Source organism: Anopheles coluzzii, chromosome 3, assembly GCF_943734685.1.
Source record: "Anopheles coluzzii chromosome 3, AcolN3, whole genome shotgun sequence".
Taxonomy (NCBI): Eukaryota; Metazoa; Arthropoda; class Insecta; order Diptera; family Culicidae; genus Anopheles; species Anopheles coluzzii.
In genome coordinates this window covers 64,479,755-64,505,328 of record NC_064671.1, presented here as the reverse complement: position 1 = coordinate 64,505,328, position 25,574 = coordinate 64,479,755, and the positions used below count along the sequence as shown (strand labels likewise).

The 25,574-nt window shown below is 45.3% G+C and overlaps 5 protein-coding genes across 16 annotated transcripts in view; 2 read left to right on the top strand and 3 right to left on the bottom strand.

Moving 5' to 3' along the window:
- The window catches only part of LOC120954952 (ral guanine nucleotide dissociation stimulator-like 1), a 37,013-nt gene extending 22,831 nt beyond the window's left edge, over window positions 1-14,182 (top strand). For 4 of the 10 annotated variants that reach the window (XM_040375326.2, XM_040375324.2, XM_040375325.2 and 1 more), the window contains exons 3-8: window positions 7,196-7,297; window positions 11,012-11,285; window positions 11,354-11,480; window positions 11,562-12,078; window positions 12,150-12,751; window positions 12,833-14,182. In XM_040375326.2, the coding sequence (XP_040231260.2) occupies window positions 7,196-7,297; window positions 11,012-11,285; window positions 11,354-11,480; window positions 11,562-12,078; window positions 12,150-12,751; window positions 12,833-13,439 (2,229 nt within the window). In that variant the 3' untranslated portion in view covers window positions 13,440-14,182. Of the gene's footprint in view, window positions 1-1,280; window positions 1,973-3,687; window positions 4,314-7,192; window positions 7,298-11,011; window positions 11,286-11,353; window positions 11,481-11,561; window positions 12,079-12,149; window positions 12,752-12,832 lie in introns of those variants that run through there. The other 6 variants (XM_040375321.2, XM_049610730.1, XM_040375320.2 and 3 more) reach the window with 4 other exon arrangements.
- LOC120954954 (uncharacterized) lies at window positions 14,103-15,796 on the bottom strand. The gene is made up of 3 exons (XM_040375327.2): window positions 15,685-15,796; window positions 14,466-15,602; window positions 14,103-14,408 (listed from the first exon to the last, which is right to left on the bottom strand). The coding sequence occupies exons 1-3, from the start codon at window positions 15,734-15,736 to the stop codon at window positions 14,206-14,208; spliced, it is 1,392 nt and encodes a 463-aa protein (XP_040231261.2). The 5' UTR covers window positions 15,737-15,796; the 3' UTR covers window positions 14,103-14,205.
- A 238-nt stretch (window positions 15,797-16,034) lies between these two features.
- On the bottom strand, window positions 16,035-20,275 carry LOC120954951 (protein psiR-like; the record flags this gene model as incomplete). Its single annotated transcript, XM_040375319.2, has 10 exons — window positions 16,035-16,400; window positions 16,470-16,724; window positions 16,793-17,002; window positions 17,071-17,553; window positions 17,628-18,089; window positions 18,154-18,408; window positions 18,473-18,955; window positions 19,024-19,515; window positions 19,583-20,074; window positions 20,131-20,275. Coding segments are annotated over 10 exons (3,471 nt in total), but the record flags the coding sequence as incomplete, so codon positions are not given.
- Window positions 20,275-21,563, bottom strand: LOC125907575 (uncharacterized). Its single transcript, XM_049610734.1, has 4 exons — window positions 21,446-21,563; window positions 21,237-21,356; window positions 20,682-21,173; window positions 20,275-20,616 (listed from the first exon to the last, which is right to left on the bottom strand). The coding sequence occupies exons 1-4, from the start codon at window positions 21,510-21,512 to the stop codon at window positions 20,279-20,281; spliced, it is 1,017 nt and encodes a 338-aa protein (XP_049466691.1). The 5' UTR covers window positions 21,513-21,563; the 3' UTR covers window positions 20,275-20,278.
- A 1,118-nt stretch (window positions 21,564-22,681) lies between these two features.
- LOC120955730 (uncharacterized) overlaps window positions 22,682-25,574 on the top strand; it is a 91,117-nt gene continuing 88,224 nt past the window's right edge. Inside the window, exon 1 of one of the 3 annotated variants that reach the window (XM_049608199.1) lies at window positions 22,682-22,728. The gene's annotated coding sequence lies outside the window, so the exon portion shown is untranslated. The other 2 variants (XM_049608200.1, XM_049608207.1) reach the window with 2 other exon arrangements.

Below are 25,574 nucleotides of genomic sequence, written 5' to 3'. Positions count from 1 at the left end.
CCGAGTCAACTCGAACGACTCAATAATATGCCCGTCATGGGTTCTAGCCTACAATGGACCGTCCCCCGTAGCAAGGATTGACTATTTGGCTGCGTGGTAATAAATACAGTCTCGTAAGCCTATATTGTATAGGCTGGCATGTCCGCGTTTGACGTTACGCCAGATAGAAGAAGAACATATAAGGAACTATGTTATTTGTCGTGTTAGGCCGTAGCTATGGTTTTTTTTAAAGTTTCAAGTTTATATAGCGCCCCTGCATTAAGAAACCATAATTTTGTAAAAATGTGAAATAGTTATATTTTGAACTTTTAAGAAGAGTAATATTTATTGAAATAATATTTTATTGATACTTTAAATGAATTTCAAGCAACTTATTCGTCCTTTCTATGGCACAACAACCGTTGTCGGTCAAGGCCCTGTGTCACTAGGGCTTGGCTTTCGGTAACTTATTGATTGCCCATAGCAGAATAGTCAGTCCTGTATATGGGGGGCACGGTCTATTTAGGGCCTGAACCTATGACGGGGGGCCTGAACCTAATTTTGGATATCTGTTAATCTCTACAATTTAGATGAAATCTTGTCCTATGGGTTTTATTCAAAAATATTATCTCAATAACTTCATTCTGTATTCATATTTTCGCCATAAAAACTTATGTATTTAACTCAACGAATGATGAACTTTTCGTATGCGAATGATGTAATTAGAGTACATAAGAATCTTTGTATAGTTTAAATTGTTATGTATTGATTTCAAAGATAATAGACGTTGAATTGAAAAAAGAAAACTTTACTTATACAAGTAATAATCACTTTTCATGATTTTTATCACTCAAACAAGCTCCAATTTTCGATGATTTCCGTTTGGTATGATTTCCGTGTTTTACCTCACTGTAAATTTGCGTTTTTTTACAAACTACTCATGCTCATCATTGAAAAAGATTTTTGGTGACAATATAACACGTGTTAAAAATTGAAATGTAGTGGAATATATAAAGATTTTTTCTGTTAGTTATTTACATTAGCAAAAAAACTAAATTGAGATTAAAAGTATTTTCATGACTACAAGTTGCATACCTGGTATTGGAATTGGTAAATTTGCAGTTTTGATTTCTTGAGATATGGTGCAACTCTTTCATGTTCCATTGTGAATAACATCCAAATGCTTCTTATAAGGCAAAAAACCCAGCTCTTTAATGACCCACGATATCGCTAAAAGTAAAATTTCTATAAATTTTCTGTTTTGAACAACATTATGTATGAAGCTTGGCAGACATATTAGACATCACCCCTGCACCCACAGATAAGCAGAAGGAATTATTATGTCGGCAGATGCCATCCATTGGCAAACTCCAGCGTTTACTTGCCAACACACAACAAGAACATCAACAACAAAAAACTCTAAACCATTAAATAAACATACGCACTGCCAACTGCCAAGTGGTGGTATTTGCTTTGGTAACTCAAACCTCCCAAACCCATTCCCTCTGGCACTACAAGTCCCCGCTTTTACAGTACGGGGTCCGTTTTGGCAAACTTCACTTCCGCACACCATAAATCTTCTCTGTCTGGGCACAGTACGGTGGACGGGCTGTGCAGCATAACGCCATGTTATTGCAGCACGTCGGTTTACTGCACCACTACCATATCGCCGTCCCAACTCCCTTCCTTTTTCTAACAAAGAAAGCAGTACCGGGGAGGAGGTAGATGTTGTTGTCGTCGTTCCGACAATGACCACTCCACACTGTGCACTCGGTGGGTCCTGCCTGTCATGCATCGGCTGCCTGCAAAGGATCGCCCGTGCACCAGACGTACGGTTGAACGACTCCCAGCTAAGTCTGTGCCTGTATGCAGACCTCGGCAACAGTGTTGCTGTGCCGGTTGGTTCCGTCTCTTGTCAGTCGTGTTGCTGCCGTTCGATGGGAAAGGATGTGTTTTTCTCTGCCTGTTAGAAGCCGGTGCTCGATGCGTTTCGGTAAACAGTGTTCAGTGTGAGATAAACAGAAACGCCATATTGATGCAGCTAGGTGTTGTGTGGGGCAGGAGGGGGCGATTGTAGTGAGAAGAGGACTTGCCATTCTGTCTGTTACAACCATGCCGTGGCGGATATTGAAAAATTTAATTACGAATCTAGGACGCGCTGTACGGTGATGTTTGACTCCGGGAGGGACGGTTCGTTTGCTTGGCAAACGAGTGTTTTTTGGTTGTTGTTGGTGAACCTGTGCCCTTTTCTGTATGGAAAGAGATAACATCTAGCTTGAAGGGTTCGTGCAGTAAAGTGTGTTAGTGTGTGATTAGGATACAGGAACATACAAGAGCGTTTAAAGCATTGAAGTATTGAAACGTTTGTCAGAGGTGGATTGGGTTGAAAATTGCTGTTCCATATTGCCGTTTTGCAAAACCTTTGCCATGAAACGGAACTACAGATCAAAGCGGCTAAACACTTCGGAAGAAAGCCAAACCCTTCCTAACTTCATCCTACTTGTGTTTACTCCATAAACAAACAGCCCAGTCCGGAGGTGTTGGTCGATTTATTTGTGTTTTGAATATAAATACAGTGCAACCTCACTTTGATGAAGTGAGGTTAAATGTATCGAACCATCGGCAAGACCAGTTCTAATATTTTACTTCAGTTCCACTTTTGGAAATAGAATACGTAGCAATTACGATCTTTGAAACAATTTGTACCGAATCTGTACTTCCTCAACCATGACTGGATGGGTGTTTCGTGTTCGTCAGGAGCGCAAGCATAAGGGTAACGGTAAACAAACACCAGTCCAGCATCCCGTAATGAGGTCTATTTAGTGTTGAAATCTGTTTGGACGATCTATTTCCGGATTAAATTTAAATATTTATGAAAGCCATCATCGACACCAGCCAGTGAGCTGAGAAGTTCCAGAGCGCTGGATGGGCCCATTTCGTTACACTCCATCATAAAACCCGACAGAGAAAGTGTCGCGTGCTATTACTCATAAGAATTTCTCAATTGTCGCCCTCCCATCGATCGATAAATGTTAATTTGTGGCTCTTAGGGCAATATTATCCCGCAGCTCCGTATTGCCGCATTGGGCAATGGTGGTACAATTTGATGGTCGTCATTTACTGAGTCATCGTCATTTGGGGACAGTTTGGGCACGAGCATGAGCTAACAGTCCGCACCTATTAGCACCACATATGAGCACCAGCAGAGTTACACGCCTGCAAGTGATGTGACGCGTTGAGTTTCATGTTGTTGTTGCCGTGCAGTTCTCGGTTTACGTGGTTTATGGCTACACAAACGAGCACATTGTGATTGAGAGGCCGGTGACGGCAGTGGCACACACACGTGTCTGTGTGTTTCCGGAGAATATTCTATCGATTGATCCGTGAGGAAGCAGCGTAGTGGGTTTGGTTCGTGCCTTTTTCTAAGCACGAGTTTAGTTTCTGACGCGATTGTGCGAGGTATGTGACGTCCATTGTTCACAGTGGCAAGTGTCTGTGTGCTTGTTCAGTGGGTTGAGAATGATGAATTAAGAACTGCTCGAACATTTCATCACTCTTAACTCTCCCGAATTGGGTGAAATTAAATCAATTGCCCACGATGAGTTTTAGGAAACTATTTCTGGCACACATGGCTTAATAAAAGCCCCAACGTCTTCGCTCTCGTGATCAATTTAACTGATCAACGGTTCTGAACCATATTCTTTCCAGCAGCAGCAGCAGCAGCTACCCACCCGCTTATTTACCCGACAGTTTAAACACTTTTAATCGAAGTGATCGCAGGGCGCTCGGCGCCAGGAACAGTCCAATCAAAAAAGTGTGTTAAAAGTGCGTCCACGCGCGTGTGTGGGGTTTTTGTGTGTGTGTTTTGGATGCGAGGGGTTAAGTGATCATATCGCGTTTGCGCCTGCTTCCGGGAGAGGGTATGTCGTGCGCCAATGTTTTGCCCAAGTAACGAAACGCTCCAGAGCATTACGGAAAAGACGAAACTGCTGGCCCACAAGTGTACGCAGCAGATTCGCAACAATAGCAACAACAGCAGCAACAACTCCGTTGGAAGTTCACCGACAGGAGGAGGAGGAGCAGCTGGTGCAACAGCACAGGCAGCAACAACAGGTGGTCATCAGCCAGTGCCGGCCGTTGATCCGCAGCGCACGTGCAAGGATGGCACGGCGGGCGGGAAGGACGAAGGACGGCCGGTTGGGCTGGGTGGCGGTGGGACGCTGCGGTGCTTCTGTCCGTGCAAGGGAACGATCAGCAAACTGATGGGGCGGAAGTACACCGCCAGCAAGGAACAGCAGGGTCAGAGTCAGCGTACCACCAAGTGGTATGTCAAGGTAATACAGATGGCAAGCTGTTGGCGGGGTCAATGTGGGAAGTGTTTCATTGCATGCAGAGAGAGAGAGAGAGAGATGGTGGAGTTGATAAGGCTTAATTCGATTAACTGGATGAGTTGGTAAAGACGCAATTGAGAGCTATCATCCTCCGAGTGCGCAACTTTTATTAATAGAGGTTAAGAATCTGAGCATATTCGAGGAAGACAGAAGTCCAGGGCAATACTCTCTTGTACGTAGTGTGCATATCTAGAACCATTGGGGAAAGGTGAGAAACCCATCTTTCTATAAATTGGGAGTCTCCTACACAGTAGTCTTATGGCGGCTGGTTATGGCCCTTGAGGCATAAACAAGTGTAATGAAACAGTAATTCTTCCTTAAATCAGCCTAGGTCGCACGAGAATCGATCGCATCCGGTGTTGTATAAGCCTGCTCTATTACCGAATGAACCACCGAACCGTCTCAAGTGCATATCGTAAACTCCCAATATAATCGTTCCACAAATAAAACGCTAAACTCTATAAAACAACTCATAACAAAATAAATCAACATCGTTTTAGGTCGTAAAATAGGCACCTCAGAACAAAGAACTTCTCTTATCGTGCAACACTGAAAAACAAAACAAACATTTTTGGGGTTGAATCCAAAAATAAACCGCTGTTTCACACCCAGCTGGCTGGTCAAGCCGTTTAGGAACGCCTTTATCTCGTCATCATCCAACACTGGAAGTCTCGCAGGCACCAGCATCAGGAAGCAGAACCTTTGCCCCGGACATTTAGCGTGTGTGTTTGTGAGTTTGTGACAACAAATGGAACTCCGTGACTCACCGCGTTTGGGACGGGTCGCCTATCGCAATAAAGGGTGCTCCGACTAGCATTACACTCTTCTACGATTGCTTAACGCGCAAAACACTTTGTAGCTTGCCGCACAGAACGCGCTTATCGGGCGCAGTTGATGTCGAGTTTTTGTTTGCTTTATCCAAGCAGTCAGACAAACCAGACGTACATGTTAGTACGATACGTTGGTGCGAATTGTATAATAGCATAGGCACGATATAGCCGAAGGGGTTAAAGAACCATTCAATGCACTCGGTTGCGCTTTGTGGCTTTGTGTGCGTTGAAGTGTCGTTCTAATGGTATGGTATGTGATGTAATGTGTGCAATATATTGCATAAACGCAGCCTGATCGATGTAATTGTAGATCGTTCTGTGGCTCGTGTCATATATACAAAGAGAAAATGCAATGTCAACAAATAATCGTTAATGATGAGTTACCTCCCTGGTAAGGTTTAGCACCAATAAGTGATGGATTAGTGACTGTTTCAACTTGTGGCTGATTGTCAGAAGCTCTTTGTTTACATTCTCATGATGATTCTGACTCACAAGTATCCATTTTTACCGCCATCGATTGTTAAGGGCCTTGGAAAAATGGAAGGTATATCTTCCTATACGGACCATTACTTCTTTAGAACATGGCCCTCACTTAAATCCTCACATCCTTTCAAGAACGTATCCCCGTAACCTTTGACCTTTCTTTCGTTTTTTGGCATAAAAAGATCTCTCTCTAAAAAACTAACTCCCTTCTCCTTTGTTAGGACCCAGCGGTGGAACCTGTACTTGTCCTCTTCTGATGCTAATTCTCCGTAACATTGCACACACAATGAACCGTCGCTAGAAAAGACTTTTCATTCTTCCAGCACGAATTGTATGCCCCTGTCCCTTCGTGTTCGTCCTCCATTTTCCCCTGTTCGGGTGGACGTTTCGTTGGCAATGCTTCGAGCGACCTGCTTGCTTTTGGAAGAAATTACACGTTTACGAAGGTTGGACTCCCGTCCCTCAACCCGAGCGTCATGGTTCGCCGAGCACAACATCCGCCGAGAAGTGCCCCTTTCTGTGAAACAATCAATGTGCCTGAAGAAGGTAGCCCGGGCGTACGCAAATCGCTTTTGCGTGAAACGAAGAAACACACGTGTGTGACTTGCTAGATGGCGGCTCCCCTCCGAGGTAGAAGGTGTCGCCGGTTGTGAGTTTTTAAACCGCGCGCGGGCGCATATTCATGAGCCTGCCTGGTGCTGCGGCAATCATCATCGCGCAGTAGAGCGCACAATGCGTGCTCCCAAGCTGCGTAGATTCCGGATGGCGAGTTGTGTCAGCTAAAGCCGTTTTTTTTTTCTCAGCTCCGAAATGCTTTTCCTTTCTTTTCGTTAGCGCGCATCTATTCATTGTTCGTGCTTTATTTTTCCTATTGAAGGGAGGGTTTTATTTTAAGGGCAATAAAAATTCACAACTAGTTCTAGCTCATTTTCTTGTCAGAGAGGAGGGATCAGTTGCGGACGATACGACAGCGACATCCTCATTCAAAATGAGCGTTTGTGTGCCCACGTACTGTGACGGATGGTGATTCAAAAAAGAAAAAAAAAAGAGTCGAATGTGGCTGCGAACTGTGTATTTCCCTCTGTTCGAGAGGCGAACCACGCTGTGCTCTTGTCGGACACGTAGACCATTGTTTTAAGATCCCAATTAACAGCTCTCGGCGAGCTGGTTCGTGCTAACGTATAAAGCGTTGTCTCAGCCAATCGCAAAGATGTTTCTAATTGAGCAAAAAAAAAAGAAGGAATTAGAGGTTGTGATCTTGGACTTGGTGTCTTTAATTACATCAAAAGGGCGATGATTCATCTTCTAAGGTGGAATGAATGGGTAAAAAACATCTTCATCTAATACTGAAAAAACAAAAGCTACGCTGTAGGTTCTTAACCATGTAATTCCAACTATCCAGCTCTTCAAAATATCATTCCCATCGTTTTCAACAAAACTGGCTCCCCGATTTAATGGAAACTGTTTTTTTTTGCTTCTCTTCCCAAAACCAAAACCATTTCTTTCCAGCAGCCCACCTGGCGGTTGTGGGGCGAAGAACGCGAGGAGAACGCCATCTACACGGTTTACCTTAAGAAGGTCCGGTACCATCGGCCAACACCCAGTGCCAGCAGCGTAAGTAGATGCCGTTCTAGATACTTCTTTTTCTGGGAGAAAAACTCCAAACTTTTGTTGGAAATTGATCGAAGGGAAAGAAGGGTCTTGAGGGGGACGGGAGTGCTAATCAACCAACCAGACATAAAGTGTGTGTGTGTGTTTTTTGCTGTGTGATACTTTTTCATCCCATTTTCTTCATTTTGGAATTTCCCTTGACTCAAACGAGACGGTTGGCTCTGTGCTTGCCTAAAAAACATCGAAATGGGGTTGTTGTGCTTTATCTTGCCAGAAGCACATCCCTTTTTGTGCCATCTCTGCACTGCATAACAGTGTATCTGCTTTTGCTCTGCATCGATCTCAACCATTTTTGCATTAGCTGCACTGCTGCTGCAACAGCAAAAGCACACCTCCAATCGAGACATAATAAAGGCAAAAGAACAAGAAGCAAAAAACCACAACCATCTATTGAACGTTTGCCATAGAAAAGTGCATTCCAAAAATTGAAAACCAAGCCAATCTCGTCTGCCGATGGTGATTGACGGCGGGCAGAGCATGGGATACCACTCAGCGAAAATTGCGTTTTGACCCTCACGGACCCTCGGGATGCGGATGACGTCCCTAATGGATGCTAATGATGTTTTGCGTTGGCGCTTCTGCCCGGCTCTTGGGCGTTAATTTAAATTGCTTTGCTAATTCAATGTGGGCAAGCAAGGGTGAGCCGAGTTCAATGTTTGCCGTAAATCATTTTAAAGTTCAGTGTGTTGGGAGAAAGAAAATTATTAGTTTTTTTGCTATGACTTTTGTGTTATCTGTATGAAAAACAAATTCTGTAAGAAATTTGTATAAAAGTTTGCAAATGAATTGAACAAAAATTAAAAACAATTTAATTCATTTTGAAACCGCTTAGAAAATTGCCATTCCAATGCATTCTATATTGGCAAAACAACTCTCAAGGGTTTTCGTACCGCACCGATCAGCAATTAAGATATAAACACCGATCGAATTAGTTCCCGGGCCGCCTCCCTCAAAGTGACACCTAACACCTAGCGAATAGGGTAAACTGACCATTGTGTTTGTTGCACTTATCGAGAACGTGGGAACCCTCCCATTAACCCGAAACCTCGATTACATAAGCGCGTTCCATCCCTTTGGCAATACAAAAAAAAAGTGCAACTCGGACCCTACCGGCGCCCTTAGGGGCCGATACATCGAAACGGAACATTGTGTTACCTAATGGGTTGTAATGGTTCACAAGCAACTTGCATCTGTTTTGCTGTCGTTGTTGCTGTTGTACCGTACCCTGTGGGACATTAATGAATGAATAGCGGTGCCCTTAAACGGGCCCTGCGGGTGACACATCGTTTTGTACGACGTGGAAAATGGGACCAAATGTGGAGCGGATAGAGAAGGGCGGTGTCGGCAACAGCCCACGCGACCCACTCCGGTCAGTACGGTCAGTGCAATTGCATTTACGGGGAAACGATTCCAGTCCAGCAAAGATTAGTGGAGCAATAGAAATGATTTGAGAATAGCACGCAAAGGATAAAAAAAGCAACGGAAACGGTCCACAACCCAGACGACAACGGAAAATCGATTGCAAGTCTACAATATTTGCATTCAAAATTGATTTAAGTACGATTGTAGTGTGCAGTTATGGGGTGGGAGAATTGAAATGATTGTAGCCGTACTACTCGGTGCTCACCTGCCCCTGTATTGAGGTTAGGTAGAGGCTGCTTCTAAGCTGTGGTTCGAAGCAAGCCAAGAGAACATTCATGGTTCGTCGTTCGTCAAAGCAAAAATCAATAAAACGACTTTAAAATATTTATCACCGTTCGGGGTACGATTGGGTTGAGTTGGATGAGTCAGACGGGTTTCCTCCGTGTGTGTGTGTATGTGTTTTTTTTTTCTTGTGACGCCGCAAAACATGGTTTATTGTGCTGGTCATGCTCGAACGACGGTTTGCTTCTTTGTACCATTTTCCAGAAAGTCTCGTGGGACATAAACGAACGAAACAGTTTGCTAAAAGCTATGAAGTGGGGAATTTAATAGGGGATAATTCAATTATTTTTTATTCATTTTGCAAACGAGGATGTTAATAAACAATCCAAGTTGTTAGAAATAATTGCAATTGGTTTAAATTGTGACAAAGGATGTGCCAAACATATAGCAGCAGAAACAAACATGTACCTCTGATTAACTAAGATATTGGCTTAGGAGCTTATTCTCTTTAATGTTTTTTGAAATGAAAAATATTTTATTACAATATTTTAAATTTTTGAAACATAAGTGCGTAAAATTCATAAAACACAATTTCGCATTCATTTAGGCGCTTAGCACAATTATCATGAATTTCTAAGCACCTAAAATAATAAAATCGCTGTAAATATTTTATAAAAACTCTCATCTTTATACATTCTGCTTTTGAAATGTGTACATTTTGACTTTACTCAAATTGAAATATAAGAAGCAATTTTAATAGTTGTTGGAGCCAATAGCAACTGATTTCACACAACAATTGTCAAATGCAAAATCATTGCCTTTGTTTTTGTTATCTGCGTAAAGTAGAAAATATTATTCACTGCAAGAAACTATCCGATTTGTTCAAAAGTATTTACAATGAACCCTCTCTTATTTGAGAGGCGATGGGACTGTCGAATAAGAGGGGTTTACAAATTAGAGAGGTTGAAAGTGAATGAAAGGTCCATACAAACAAGAAAGAGACAGAACATTTAGTATGCAGCCTTAACTGTTGCTATAGGAAACTGTGCATACGATTGCCAATTTGAGCATACATCATTCAATAACCATGGCAACACCATACACAAATAAGAGGGACACAGATTTCAGAGGTTTTCCAAATTAGAGGAACAAAAATGTACTGGAAATCAAGGGACTGTGCAAAATGTTCAAAATAAGAGAGGTTTTTCAAATTGGAGAGGTGTCAAATAAGAGAGGGTTCACTGTATTTATTATTTGTATGTTGGGTAATAACTACGCTGATGTAATCGAAATGTAAATTTAATTATTGTATACCTGCAGGCGTTTCATCCGGTAGCAGGGAAGTAATGTTGTTGCGTAGCGACCACATCGAAGGTGGCTGTTCGATTTTGTAATTTAATAATTTTTATTTCGATCTTAGTAGGCTAAGATAGCTTGTAATTTTGAGTATAAAAGGAGAAAATCATTATAATAAATCAGTCTTACACCAGCATTTGATGAGTGCGTTTCTTTGTTTGGTGTTAGATTCTCTCGGGTGAAGCTTTGGGCGAATACGATTGCCTTCTCGACAGCGCTTAACGAAATCAGTAGCGGCGCTACCACGGAATAGACCTCCCAATTTACATTGAAAAAGAGGTAACTAGCCTGGTAGGCCAATACTGAAAGTAGTTTGGTGAAGGAGAGTTGGACCGTAGACGCTCCCGAAACCCTTTGCCCGGGACGTTCTGTTCCGTGGCAGCAGACGGTCTACCAAGCGCTCCAGAACGACCGAAACCTTCGCGGTTGGCTTGGCCGTCGGGCCCGGAACAAATGTCTTATTGTTGTAAGTTGTTTTTGCGCCTGCATGTATGCAATCACCATACATTTTATGCGAAAGCTCACATCTTGCTGTGTTTTAATAGCACAATAACATTCTTATTGTGACAATTTCCCATGCCATTATGGCTTAAATAATAATACTCAATTTCTTATACGCCCATTACCTTTCATCCCTTTTCCAATCCATTTACACAGCAAGACTCGGATGACGAAATATCGCACCTGGAATGGGAGACGGTGCGCGTGCGGTTCGTCAAGGCGGCCACCCTGTCGCGGCTGGTCGATGCCCTCGCGACCGACGACGGCGAGCTCGAGAGCACGTTCGTGAACGTGTTCCTGAACACCTTCCGCACCTTCGCGCAGCCGGAGAAGGTGCTCGAGCTGCTGCTCGACCGGTACGAGAAGCTGCACGCCGAGCCGGCCCTCCTGCAGCCCGAATCGCTGTCGGACCAGCACAAGAAAACTCTAGGTAAGGTGCTCTGTTAGGTCTGTGATATCTCGGTTGTTATAATGCGCTCTCTCTCTTTCTCCCGACAGTCTCTGTTCTTCACGTGTGGCTCGATGGGTTCCCCGAGGATTGGGACACGGATAATCTGCAACGATTGCTAGCATTCACCTCAAAGCGTTTGCCAAAATCGGAAATACATATGAAAGCTTTAAATAGGTAAATAACTCAAAGAGGACTCTCCGTTGGTGCCTTGTTACTAACCGTTGTTGTCCTTGTGGTTGCAACTTTTTTCCGAAGGTTTACGCATAGGTTAGATAAGTACAGTAGAATACCACCACCGCTGCCATGGTCCAACGATTATCACGATTTCGCCGACCAGTTCGGTGGCCTCTGCCTGACGCCTGCATTCCGCGGTCCGCCGTCCCACCTGCTCAACTCGTACCGCTTTCCCAACATTCCGGTGAAGCACTTTGCCGAGCAGCTGACCCGCATGGACATGGAGCTGTTCAAGCGGCTCATACCGCACCAGTGTCTCGGCGCGATCTGGTCGAACCGGGACAAGCACGAGTGCAGCTCGGTGCTGGCCACGGTAACGCAGTTCAATGCCGTCTCGTTTCGCGTCATCTCGAGCATACTGATCGAGCCGCGGCTAAAGCCCCAGGAGCGGGCCCTGCTCATCTCGACCTGGATCGACATTGCGCAGGAGCTGCGACTGTTGAAGAACTTTTCCTCGCTCAAAGCGATCATTTCGGGGCTGCAGTCGAACGCGGTGTACCGATTGTCGAAGACGTGGGCCGTGCTGCCGAGGGATAAGGTACGTATCTGGGCATGGGAAAATCAGTTTGACGGCTGTTACTTAACTTGGCTTCTATTTCCTCTGTTCAGTTGGAGCTGTACAACGAGCTGGCACGAATATTCTCCGAAGACAACAATGCGTGGGCCCAGCGAGAGGTGTTGATGCGCGAGGGCACGGCCAAGTTTGCGGACACTGTCGGCGAGAACGATCGGCATCTACAGAAGGTGTTCCAGAAGCAGAACACACTCATCAGCCATGGCACGATACCATACCTCGGCACGTTCCTGACCGATCTGACCATGATCCATGCGGCCATCCCGGACACGCTGCAGGACGGGCTGATAAACTTCGACAAGCGGCGCAAGGAGTTTGAGGTGCTGGCCCAGATCAAACTGCTGCAGGGTGCGGCAAACACGTACCATCTTCCCGATGATCCACTGTTCGACCGATGGTTTGCGTCGCTGCTTGTGCTGGACGAGCGGGAGGCGCACACGCTCAGCTGCTCGCTGGAGCCGGCGCCGGAGATGACGAAGCGACCGCCAGCACCACCAGCCCAGCATCCGAGCGGTGGTATCGGCGGAGGCGGAGGCGGTACGCCAGGGCACAAGAAGAGTGACTCGATCGCGTCGAACTCGAGCAGCGGGGCAGGCTCTCAGTTTTACTGTGATATTAACAGCACATCTAATGCGAGGTAAGGATGGTTTTTGAGTCTTGCAGAATGAATTCCCAAAGGATCTTTATATTAAATCTTGCTCTGATTCTCACCACACAGCTACAGTTCACGCAACAACTCCCTGGATCGGGACGCTACACCACCGAACGCGTCGATCTTGTCCGCAGCCAGCAGTGTGTCTTCCCTGTCGATGGACTCCACCACCTCGGGCAGCCAACGGTCGAACCATAATGGTGTCGGCAGTGTGCGAACACCCCAGTCGAACCGATCCCAAGGCAACGGGACTGTGGCGAGCCGTGGTGCCAACGGTGGTCGCGATCTAAGCGAGGCACCCATCATCAATGGGCAGCTGGTGCAGAACTCACCGCTCAAGAGCAGCTCGCCCGATTTCTACATCATCAAGGTGACGTACGAGACGGAGCAGGTCGAGCTGGATGGGATTGTGCTGTACAAGAGCATCATGCTGGCGAACAACGAGCGAACGCCACAAGTCATCCGAAACGCAATGCTCAAGCTCGGCCTGGAGGGTGATCCGGATCGGTACACGCTGGCGCAGGTACTGCCCGACAAGGAGCTACTGCTGCCGAACAATGCCAACGTGTACTACGCGGTCAACACGGCGTACAATCTTAACTTTATCCTGCGACCGAAGAAGGACACGACGGGCAGTGGCTCCTCGGTGCCGAGCTCTACCGGGCGTCCGTAGGGGATGGGAATCTCATGTGTTATCGTCGGCGCGGTGGCAGGCAGCTTTTGTACATTTATCTTACGCCTAGTGAATATTGAATTGACACATGTTTTGTTGCTTGTTTTTAACCCAACGATACCATTTCTCTATATCGCGTACCGTACCGTAATCCAGTTAGAGTATTCCTTCAAACCACAGCACACACACACACACACACACATATGGAGAGACATACAGCGTGTGCATTGTGTGTTTGTGGCTATTTTATCTTAGGTTCTGTAAGACGCGCTAGAATGTCGAACGTTTAGAACAGTAAGCTATACGGAATTGACCCAAAGGGATGATAAACATAGGTGGAAATGGGGAGCTACAGCAACACTAAAAGGTATTAAAAGAAACTCAGATGTAGAAACCGTTTCAAACCACATATAACTACCTAACAGGTTAGGAGACCGTGGAACGAACTCCTCCCTTCTATCAGGTGCCGTTTTGAGAGTGGGACTTTTTGGAAGTGTTTATTAGCTTAGGTTTGCATTTTGCAAAACTGGGCTTAAAAGTCTGGAGACTATTTCATTCTCACCAGGGAGGGTAATTTAGGGACGAAAAGGGTATAACAAAAGTAATGGAGCTACGAGAGCTGAACTTCTGGATCTATACAACAGAAGGCGGAAGGCGTGTGCGTAGTTTGACTCCCGTTGACACGCAACTAAGTATTTTATTAGGATATTAATAAACTGAAAACACACAACTATTCCAAAAAAGCCTAAATGTTGTATTCTGATACCTATCCGAAGACTATCAATAAGTGGAGTGCTACAAACCCAAGGAATATGCTCCTCTTCGTCTTCAGACTTTCACCAGAGTTACGCAGAGCGAACTTTGACCGGTTGTTGCAGCCATCTTTGTAGCAGGTGTGACACTCTGAGCTATTCCATCCTTTGCAAGGAGTCGTATCGTTTCCCAGATCCGAAATACATCCTCTAACGACTGAAAAAAAGATGGTCCTTATTTCTTTACACATAGTACCCTGTGTCGATCTCTCACCTTGACCTTGATAGACTCGGGCATAACATCCATTCTTCTCCGTATGATATCGACACTTCAAAAACCCTTCCTGTTGCTGTTCTGCATCGCAGTTTAAAGAATTCCCACTACTACATTGATAACACGACAGTCTGTTTGTGGGATGCACATATCGGTTGCAGTCACTACCACTGCATGTTTCACAGTCCTCAGAAGCTTTGCTTGCATCACACAACGTTTGATTCGTTAAATCGGACAGACAGCCTCGCTGAAGACTTCCATCGGTGTTGGTTCGTACATAACAACGATCGTCCTGTACATGCCGCCTGCAATACTGCGCACTGCGGTCATCCCGTTGCTCTTGAGCGCAGTTGAGCTGCTCCCGGGAATCACACTGTACACAACTAAGCGTGTTCTTTGGAAGAAACTGCGCATTACATTTCGGTCCAGCGCAAGCAACACAATCACCGTCTCCTTTTTCGCAGCTCATTTTCAACGCTGACTCCAGAATATCTGACAAGCAGCCACGAATTAAATATCCATCCTCGTCCACTCTTGAGTAACAGCTTCCTTCGGAAGGCTTACCACACACCGTTGCTGTTCTTGCTCCACTGGAGCAGTGTGTCATGTTGGAGGTACACTGTAAACATCGATCATCTTGGCGAACTGTGGCGGTATTGCAATTCCATCTATCACAGCCCACACACTCAACAGACGTGCCGGATTCAGTACACTTCTGCAAGTCCTCCTCGCGCACCGCTGACAAACAATCTCGATAGGACACATTGAAACCATCGAACACACTTACACAACGATCGTCTGTCACGAACCGAATGCAGGGTTTCTCAAACTGTCTCGGATAGGGTAACAGCTTACAGGAGTTTGATTGACTTGACTGACAGATGTTGCACCGTAGGCGATCAGATGGATAGCGATCGACATTGCAGCCAGAGAAACGGTCACACAGAACACACTTCTGCCCTGCGGCGACACATTGCTCGTCTCGTGAGCATCCGCGATAGGTGTGACCGTTGGGTAGGATAACAGTTGCGCAAGCATGATCACCCACTTCACAGTCTTTGGTGAGAGAGGTGGAAGGCGTCCAGACACACTCCTTGTAGTTTGAAGAATCACACGTGTGGCAAAAAAACCGATCATCTGGCAAGAGATACAAACATTGAATTAAATTTTTAATGTGACAAATCAATAAAAAAGGTAAACACAAAAGGTATGGTTTTACCCGCAGAAGTAACAAGCTTGACGAAGAGTAAAAAAACCAAGAGAACTATCATTTTGAGGTCGTCTTCTTACGACGTTTCTCATGCTACTGATATTACTTGATACTGTTTCCGGGTTATACTGGACAGTTGCATCTTATCCTGCGTCATCGAGAGGGCAATCGTGGTAATCCATATAATATTTTGACGCCAATTGAAAACCGACGGTCAAAGTCAAGTGCACTATCTGATAAGCGTCAGCCAGTGCTTATGTTTGCAGAGCTGTTTACATCCACGCGTACGGGAGAGCAAAGTACTTGAGTCATATATGTGTATAGATTTCATTGAAAAGAATATGACATACGGCGACACAGTTGTTTGCTCCCACGACATCTAAACTATTTATTCATAGATTGCTAGATATAGATTATGACAAACATGATATGAGAAAGGTGTTCAAAGCACATGAAAAGAGTATAAAGTTGACTAGATCCAGTTACTGCTAATAAAGTGCTAGAAATAAACGATCATCCACGTTGGCTAATCTAGAAGAATGTAAGAAGCTGTTGAGCAATTGCTATAACTACAACAACCAACACATCTTGTTGTCGGACTCTATCAACAGCATTGAGAGACTTCAGATTGCAATGATCAATGCTGCAGGTATAGCAATCATTTTCCTCAGATCCTTTGCATGGATCATCCATAGAGTCGTAGTCTGACTGACACCCTCGGAGCACTGTAAGAAAGGTTGCAAAAAACTTGTATGATAATACAATACGCGATCTCTCATCGACACTTATCTTACCTAACCCATGGACGTCTTTTGCATAGCATCGATCGTTTGGCTCAAACCGCGGGCAAAAGTGTGATTCTAGCGGACTCATCTCTCTGGAGCAGTAATGATCGACCACCAGCGATCGACACTGTACGCACTGTAGCCAGGAATCGCGATTGCACGAATTGCCGCTACACGCTATGCAGGAACGATTGCCAATATCCATACACATACTTTTGTACTGATCAGTTAAATTAGAAAAACATCCTCGCTCAAGAATGCCATCTGTTAAGGTGTCAAAGATGTCGCTAATGATCGTATCAATTCCTGTATATCTTCAATCAAGTACTTACTTTCGCGAACCATTGAATAGCAAGGCTCATCCAGGTACTCGCAATATGAACTAGGAGCTGTACCATTTGCACAGAATGGATTTTCTGAATCGCATACCAAACATTGGCTAGGTTCCAGCTCAGCTTGTGAATGTCCATTGCAAGCATCCGTTGTACATTCGAGGCAGATTTTCTGGTCAGCACAGAAGTGTTTGCCACATCCTCTATAGACTAAAACATAGAAATTGTACACTAGTACCCTTCCTCTTCCATCTCACACTGATACCGATTACACTTACTATCTCCTTCCTTGTTATCCTCGAAGCAACTGTCATCCTGCTTCATGCAGAACTCTAGGAATGTACTGTTCTGTTCCGTTTGCTTCGCACTACATGATCCGTCGGCGAGATTCCTGCATTTATAACAACGCCTCCACTCTGCGGAGTTGCAACCCGTCTCTTCACATGTATGACACGCTATGCTGGTTTCACTCTGACACTGCCACTGATCGGTAGCGGCAAGCTCCGACAAACAACCCCGGTGAATGGCTTTCGATGAAGCTCGACGGAAGAAGCAGCGATCGTCCGGATTGGCGCAGGCTACCGCTGGAGCAGTTCCATCTGTACAACCCGTGTGCATATCCGAGTGGCATTGCAAACAGACGGCTGGATTGAAGTAACCTTTCAAAGAGTCATGGTTGCATCCATCTCCGATGCAGCGAACGCAAGCCTGAGGATCATCACACGGTAGTTCTTCCAGCTCGGAGGTACAACCTCGTGTAACTAGCGTACAAAAGGGAGAAAATATCTGTGATAATGATGTAACTAGATGCCAAAGATTAGACACTTTTACTCACATATCATCTGTTCAAGCTTGGCATAACATCCTCCATTCTCTTCATACTGTTGACAGTACTTCACTCCTTCGCTGTTAACCTGTTTGCCGGAGCACTCATCACTCGTAGCATTGCTGCACTGGTAACACTTTGCCCACGGAGCGTCATTGCAGTTTTTGTCCGCACAGATCATGCAACGATCGCCATCCAAACAATCGTTCAGGTCTAGATCGGACACACAACCACGATGGAGATTGAATTCTCTATCTACCATTGTGAAGCACTGATCATTACGTTCCCTACACTCGAAGGGGGATTGTTGCGGATGATCACAATCTTGGACGTCTGAACGACACTGCCAACACGTATGTACGGTATCGAGCACGTCACGGGAAATATCATTACATCCCTCATCTTGACATACCACACAGCGATTTTGATCATCACAGATGTTTTCTTGCGCATCAGTACAGTCTCGTATCACTGAAAGAATGACGATAATATAAGTATGTTTCGACATTTTCTTCTGAGAAATAAATGACTTTACATATTCCATCCTCGATCTCTGCATAGCAGAATATGTGTTCATGGTAGGTTGGACAGAAACCCAGCAGGGCAGGTCCAGGGGTTTGATTGCAGTTGTCCTCATGATCTGTGCTTTTGCAACGATAGCATTGAGGCCACTGTAACTGGTGACAAACAGCCTCAGCACAAATGATGCATGATGGATCTGTTTCATTTTCGCAAATTCTTTGCATTTCCTCACTTAATGACGAAAGACATCCACGTTCAAGTTGCTTATCTGAGGAATGAGTTGTCTTTTATGAAAATTTCTACGAAGTTATTGGATTTGTTGTGTACCTTACCAGCATTGATGGTTGTATAGCACCGATCATCTTGTTGTTGACACGGTGTACTCTCTATCGTACCCGAAACACATCCTTCGTCGGCTGAGGTGCACTGTTGGCATTTATTAGGCACCAACGAAGCTTCCGGTACCTTATTACAGTAATCTCCCTGGCATGCAACACAAACCTCGGCGCCATCGCAAAGTTCATCCTCAGTACCAACATCTGAAAGGCATCCACGGGTGAGCTGCTGATTTTTGCCAATCTTTGTATAGCATTTTTCATCCCGATTATATAGCCTACAATACTCTGCATCATTCGCGCTTTGCTCGTTTGCACATGTTTGGGAAGTGGAGCTATCACACTGATGACACTTTGTCCAGCGATTTCCATTACATCCCGACTGTTCGCATACTGTACAGGAGAGCTCTGATGGATTGGTGAACTTTTGCTGTTCAATGTCTTCCAGTGTTGACAGACAGTTTCTAGTCAATATGCCATCTGAAATTGAACGAAATTCACAAACGGAACTCCACTAAGGCCTTTGGCCTTTCAATTCTTCTACTTGCCATTTACACGGGTAAAACATTGATCGTTCTTTTCTGGACACTGTAGGGCTCCAGGAAGATCTTCGTTGCAATCGTTGTCTGTATCCTTCGATGAACATTGAATGCAATTAATACTCAAAAGTGATGTTTCTGGTTGGGTGTTGCAGTTATCCGTTGTACAAGTCTCACAAGCCAGGGTACTCTCGCAAACTTCTTCTGGATTAATAACATCCATAGAACAACCTCTTTCAAGATCATTCTCTGTAATTCTAGCATAACATTTTGCTTGTGCGTCAGACTTAGAACAGTATGATGCAAGTTCTTCTGTAGAAGATGGTGCTGGATCTGTGCATTGTACATTTTCTGACTTTTTACAGGACAAGCACTTGAGCCAGTTTTGAGTGTTGCAGGCAGGTGATTGGCATGTAACACATGCTCCATTAGACGCATCACGACACTCATTCTGTTCGTCTATTTCCAACGTCGTGAGACATCCTCTTTCAAGATTGTTATCTATTAAATACAAACCTCAAATAATGTTACGAAAATCTTCCTACCTTTACCAACTGCTACCACTTACCCGTTACTCTCGTGAAGCAAACGTCATCCAATTGTTCACACAGCTCTGCCTCCATTGCAGCTTTCCCACACTCTTCCCCATCACGATCTGTGCTGCAAGTGAGACACCGGGCCATGTTTTTCAGCGTATCCTCCTCCAAACCGTTACAGCCACTTCTATAGCAAGCGTAACAGAACGGATTTCCCGCACACACGTCGCCCACATGGTCTTGTAAATCAACTCGGCAGCCTCGCTCAACATGATCGTCTACTATTCTAGCGTAGCAGTGATCGTCTGGTTTGTAAGTGTCGCAAAATTCGTAGTTAAGATCACTCTCTGCTTGGTTATTACAGCGAGGATCTTCCAAGCTAGAGCACCGATAGCATCTAAGTCTTGGAAAATGATTACAGTCATGATCTTCACAAGCGTAACAAGTGGTATCATCTTCATCGCGACACTTTTGCTGCTCTACCTCTGGAAGAGTTGATAAACAGTTTCGTTCGAGTGTACCACCTAGAAAAGAAGGTGTCGTTTCAAAACATTCATACATTCAATTCGATGAACATTACCTTGAACACGCGTAAAACAATCATCCTGAAGCTGATCACATTCCTCCGTTTCGAGGGCACCTTCATCACATGCTTCATTAGCTCCCTCCACGGAAGTACACCGGAAACATTTAGCCACATTGTTCAGATGCGTCTCCGACTCTACATTTCATCCATCCTCAGCACAGGCAAGGCAGCGATTGTTTCCCGCACAAACATCATCAGACTCTGCGCTACATCCACGCTCAAACTCATCCTCAACAATGCGCCCAAAACAACGAGCATTGGGTAGAAACTGAGGACAAAAGGAAGACTCCAGCGTACCACTGATGACTATATCAATGCACTCTACATTGATTGACTTCTTGCACTGGAAGCATTGTTGTAAGTGATCTGTATTACAACCATGTTCACTGCACGTAATGCACGAATGATCTTCAGTTGCAGTGCAGATGGCTTGTTCTTCCGCAGGGAGTGTAGAGAGGCAGTTTCTCTCTAATTTATTTCCTGAAGAACACATTCATATTCTTTAGTGGCATTTTGATTATGTTTCGATATACTTGATAACTTACCATTGAGTCTTGAAAAACATACATCTCCTTCCTGAGGACAGTCCTGAGCGGGTAATGTACCTTTTGTACATTCTTGATTAGAATCGTCATCTGACGAGCAGATTAAACACTGAATTGTAGTAGCTTCAGTAGATGGACCTGCACAACTAATACTGTGTTTGTCTGCGATTCTACAGTTATTTGTTTCATTACAGAAAATACCGTCATATAACAACGTAGACTCACAACCTTTAGAAATCGCCCTTGAAACAGGTACTTGCACATTTTCCACTATCTCATAACACCTATCCGTGGCACGAAACCGTGGACAGAAGCTAACGAGCTGCCTAACGGTACAACTTTCCGTTCCAGCATCGTCACAGTGTGCACACCGTGCCCAGGATACAGTGTTACACCGATTCCCTACGCAGCTAACGCACGTACCACCTTCCTTTTCGCTACACTTTAAGTGTTCTTCCCTCAATTGTGATAAGCATCCGCGTAATAACACTCCTGTAATATATGACAAGCTTTTAATAAGCAAGCTATAAAACACTCCACTTTAGATTGCCTCACCGTTGGTCACGCTTGTAAAGCAAGCCTCACTTCCCATGGTGCAGTTACGGGCGTACTGCATCGAACCGTCGGCACAGCCCGGTGCACTAGAATCACACACCAAACATTGCGTTACGGCAGCTGGAATCGAGCGAATGGAGTAACAATTATGGTTTAATTATATTAATTTTGGGGTGATTATATTAGACTTTCACTTCAACAGAGCTTACCTTTACATGGGTGGAAGAGTTGGAAGCAGATCAGCACGGTTGGGAGAGCTAAGGATAGCAGGATCATTTTCAAGCTTTGAGCTGAGTACGAACGGCTCGAGCTGCAAACTTCGACTGAGTGAATGAGCCCAAGGCAGTCTAGGTATAGCTAACTTCACAACCAATTGAAGTGTACGGATTTTGAAGAAGAGAGTAAACAATCCTCTTATCAGCAGTGTTGCCAGTTTTAGTACACAACGGGACAAAATACTAAAACTGCTGCAATTTTCTCAACTTACTGTGCGTACTATTGTATTGAGATAAAGACGTTTATACATTAACATTGAATAATCAAAAACTAATCATTTAATGAACTCCAAAACGATATCCAAACGATGATTTAGCGCCCAACACATCAGGGTTTGCATTGCTCCAATGCGGCACGTGCTTCCGAACTGTTTACGGAGGTTATCCCACGCTAAGAGCACCGAGTAATCCCTCACACAATTGAAACTGTAGTACAGTAGCCTCGAGCAGGTTTATCGATTTCAAGCGAAAAGATTGCGCTGCTAAACGGGACTATTCAAATCCTCCGTTCTGCGATACGGTTGATTTCCTGTTCAAGTGTTTGTGGCGTGATTGAAGCATTGATTTATAATTAAAGTTTCAAGTATTTTAGTCACCATTGTTCCACCAGGACAGACGGTGTAGAATGTGTTTAAACCTTCAACTGAACATTTAGTCAATTCAATTGAGTCTGTTGTCCTTCAAAACGTCCGTTGGTGATGTTTTTATAAATTAAACTTCAACGTTGACATTAATGACGATGAATTTTCCCTTTCGGAAGTAAACTTTCGAACACCCTTTTCGATGTTTTTCATCTCCTTGCATAGCGAAAGCGCGCTTCAGGAGCTTTCTCCTGCCAATCAAATTATCCCTCATCATATTGCTATTCCTTTCGCACCGTGGGAGCGGAAAGCTTCCCTTCCAGTTTGACATTTTCTCACCATTTCTTCCTCCTTCTCTCTCACACATGAATATTTTTCTCCTCACGAATGAAGCACACATTTTCCTCGTGTGCCGCGTACACTGGCAAACCTGTCCGAAAAGTTTGCACTGGGAAAGCTTTTCCAGCGTGCGCTCTCACTCGCACTCTTTCTCTCTCTCACACGCTCTTTTGGCTCTCTCGCGCTTCGGACACTAACGGGCGAACGCAAAACTCTCCCCCATTACTCGCAGCGGCCAGTAGTAGCCATGATGAATTTCAGTTCGAGGTGAAACGTTCGCAGTAAAGCATACGACGGGTACGGTTCGCACGCATTTTCACCACCCACCCACCACCCACCCTTTGCCCTGTTTTTTGTGTTACACAGCCCAGCACAGTGGTGTAAGGGAGAATAAAATCAATTCCACCCCGTGTTTGCTGCAGCAAGAAGTGTCTATAATGTTGAGGCGGAAAATGGATCCTGCACTGTGACCAGAACAATCGTAGTAAACATGGATAGCAGCAGCAGCAGCAGCAGCTGAAGTAGCAACAGCAGTGTATGCCTAGCTACCACCCCGAGTGGGAACCGTGAATGAGGTGGCAATAACCTTCCCATCGTTCTGCTGATGCTTCAATACGCGTGTACACACCCTCGCGCAGGGTTTCAGTTTTTTCACGGTGAAATTGAGCGGGGTAAAGTGGCCTTTACAAGCCGTCTCTGCCACTGTCACCTTTTGCACGCATTCCGATAGTGTGTGCGGACTTCAACCCCGGACGGGAGGCAAAAGGTGAAAATCTGCCAGCAGCTAATCTAAAGTGCCACCAATCAGTGCCATAGCTCAGCGCGACTGTGTCAGGCAATGGTCCGAGATGGCCAAAGTGTCCATTTGTGTGCGTGCGTGTGTGTGTGTGAATGCGTGCGTTTGAATGAGGGAGTGGGTGACTTCCATTCCCGCACCGTAGAAAGGTTACTTCAAAACGGATTGAGATAAGGTGCAAACGAACCATACGAATCGATCCAGGATACTTGGCGATTATGGGGCGAACAGCTTACAGGACGTCATTCTCCTCCCCTCCCATCCCATCCTCAGCATAGATAAGGTCGATCAGAACACACACACAAATGACGGGAGCTTGTGTGGTGAAAAGGTTGTAACATAACAAATTCCTGCTCGACCCGCATGCTTTCCTGTTTCCAGCCCTCTCCCAGCCGTGCGTCGCGTTCGACGGGGTTTGACTTTGAAAGCCGTGTCCCTTTTGCTGCCCTCACAAAGGAAACGTACCTCTTCCCTTCCCCTCATGTCCCTTCGCTCTTCACCTGCCACCCCTTTAAGGGCGCCACATCGGACGTTGTTCGCTGTCAAAACGGAGCTGTGTGTGTGTGTGCGCATTGAAAAATGTGGGTGTGAGCCTGGAGTTCTGGAAGCCGTGACTTTGCCCCATCCACACACACACACGCACAGAGGAACCGTACAGCATAAACATCGCGACATGGGAAAGAAATAAGGGGCCACACGCCAAATTCGTAAGTCGAGCTGCTGCTTTTTTTGATTTTTTGTTTGGCGCCCCTTGTGTGTGTGATTCAATGGCAGGAAATTGGCAGCAGAAAAGGAAAAGTGAAAATTGTGCTTTCACCTAGCCTGTGTGTGTGTGTGCAAAAAGGAAGTAGGGCAAGGTGGCAGCAGCAGCAGTAGAAGCAGTAGCTAGTACACACAGGGTGTTCCAGGGGTGCGCGTTCCATCTGTGGGTGTGTGACGTTGTAAAGGGCGTACGAGTGTATGTGTGTGTGTGAGTCTGTTTGAGGGAATGTGTGTTACGTGTAATCGTGGCTGTGTGTGTTGATAGAATATACGGTAGAATACGTAGAGAGCAAGAGAAAGAGATAGAGGGAGAGAGGGAGAGAGAAAGCGCAGAAGATGTCTACTAAACCAGCGCCTACTACTGATGACGGTGACTGGGTTGGTAGTGTGCGTTGGCGCCTCCCTGTGTTCCAACTGACGATGTGTGTGTGTGTTTTTGTGTGTGAGTGTGCGTGTGTAATGGAATGAAGACGAGCTGGCGCGCACTGTTGTGCGGTGTGTGTTCCCGCGAAGTCTCGACACACCGACGACCGATGTCTGGAGCCGTGGGAAGGCTCTCCTGTCCCGTCGATTTTTCTCGCCTATTGTCCTGACGGGTCCGCTGCTTACTATGCTAGCTTATGTGTGTATGTGTGCGAGGGTGAATGTATCTGGCTTCTGTGTGTGATGTACGTGTCTATTTTAGAAAGTGTTGGTAGTGGTTACTAGTCTTCTTTACCCAAATAGCGACACACACACACAAAGCGCTCAATAAAACTAAGTAGCTCCGTTTAGTAGACCTGCTGCAGCAGCCCACCGACCCACCTGACTGACTCTACTCTGGTGCTTCCCCTTTTCTCGTGCATGATTTAATTGCTCCACGCGACAATTAGTGCGAACCACGGTACTGTCGGACACGTGGATTCAAGGGATCAGTGCGCGTGTGTGTGCGTTGGCAAGTCGGTGAGGAAACGGCCTGCACTGGTGCCTGGTGTGAAAAGCCGACCTTTAATCGCCGTAGTCCGGGTCTAGTAAGTGGGGGGTGGGGGGGGGGGGGGTTTGGATGGACGCATTGTGGCAATGCGCTCTCCGCCACGGTCTTCCGCATACTTCCGCGGAGGGTTGTTGGCCGGTTGATTGTGTGAACCTTTTATCCGTGCGGCTGGTTGCGGGGATCTTTGCGTGCGCCGTGCGAGAGAACCACGTTTGATGGTTTACTGTGTAGTTGTTTTTTTCTTTCTTTGCTTTCTTGAAGGCTCCACAAACGGAATCGATTTTCTTTCGCGTATTTTTATGAAGCCTTTTTGTGTGTTTTTTGTTCTTTGTCCTCCTACTGTTTCAACCGATTGATCCGAAGCTTTGTGCGGGTGTGGGTGGAATACTATTACGTTTGGAAAGGAACAAGACATTTTCGCAGCTCTTAATTGGGATTTGGCTAATAAGCTGGTAAATGTTTTCCACGTGCCAAAAAAGGGAACGGGGCTTTGTTTTGGTAAAATGGTCAGGTTGCTTGTGGAGTTCAATTCCATTGATTTGTAAATCTCCAAGGTTGATTTTGATTTTTCGTATTTCATCACAATTCGTAATGGAACAGAGGAAGAGGGGG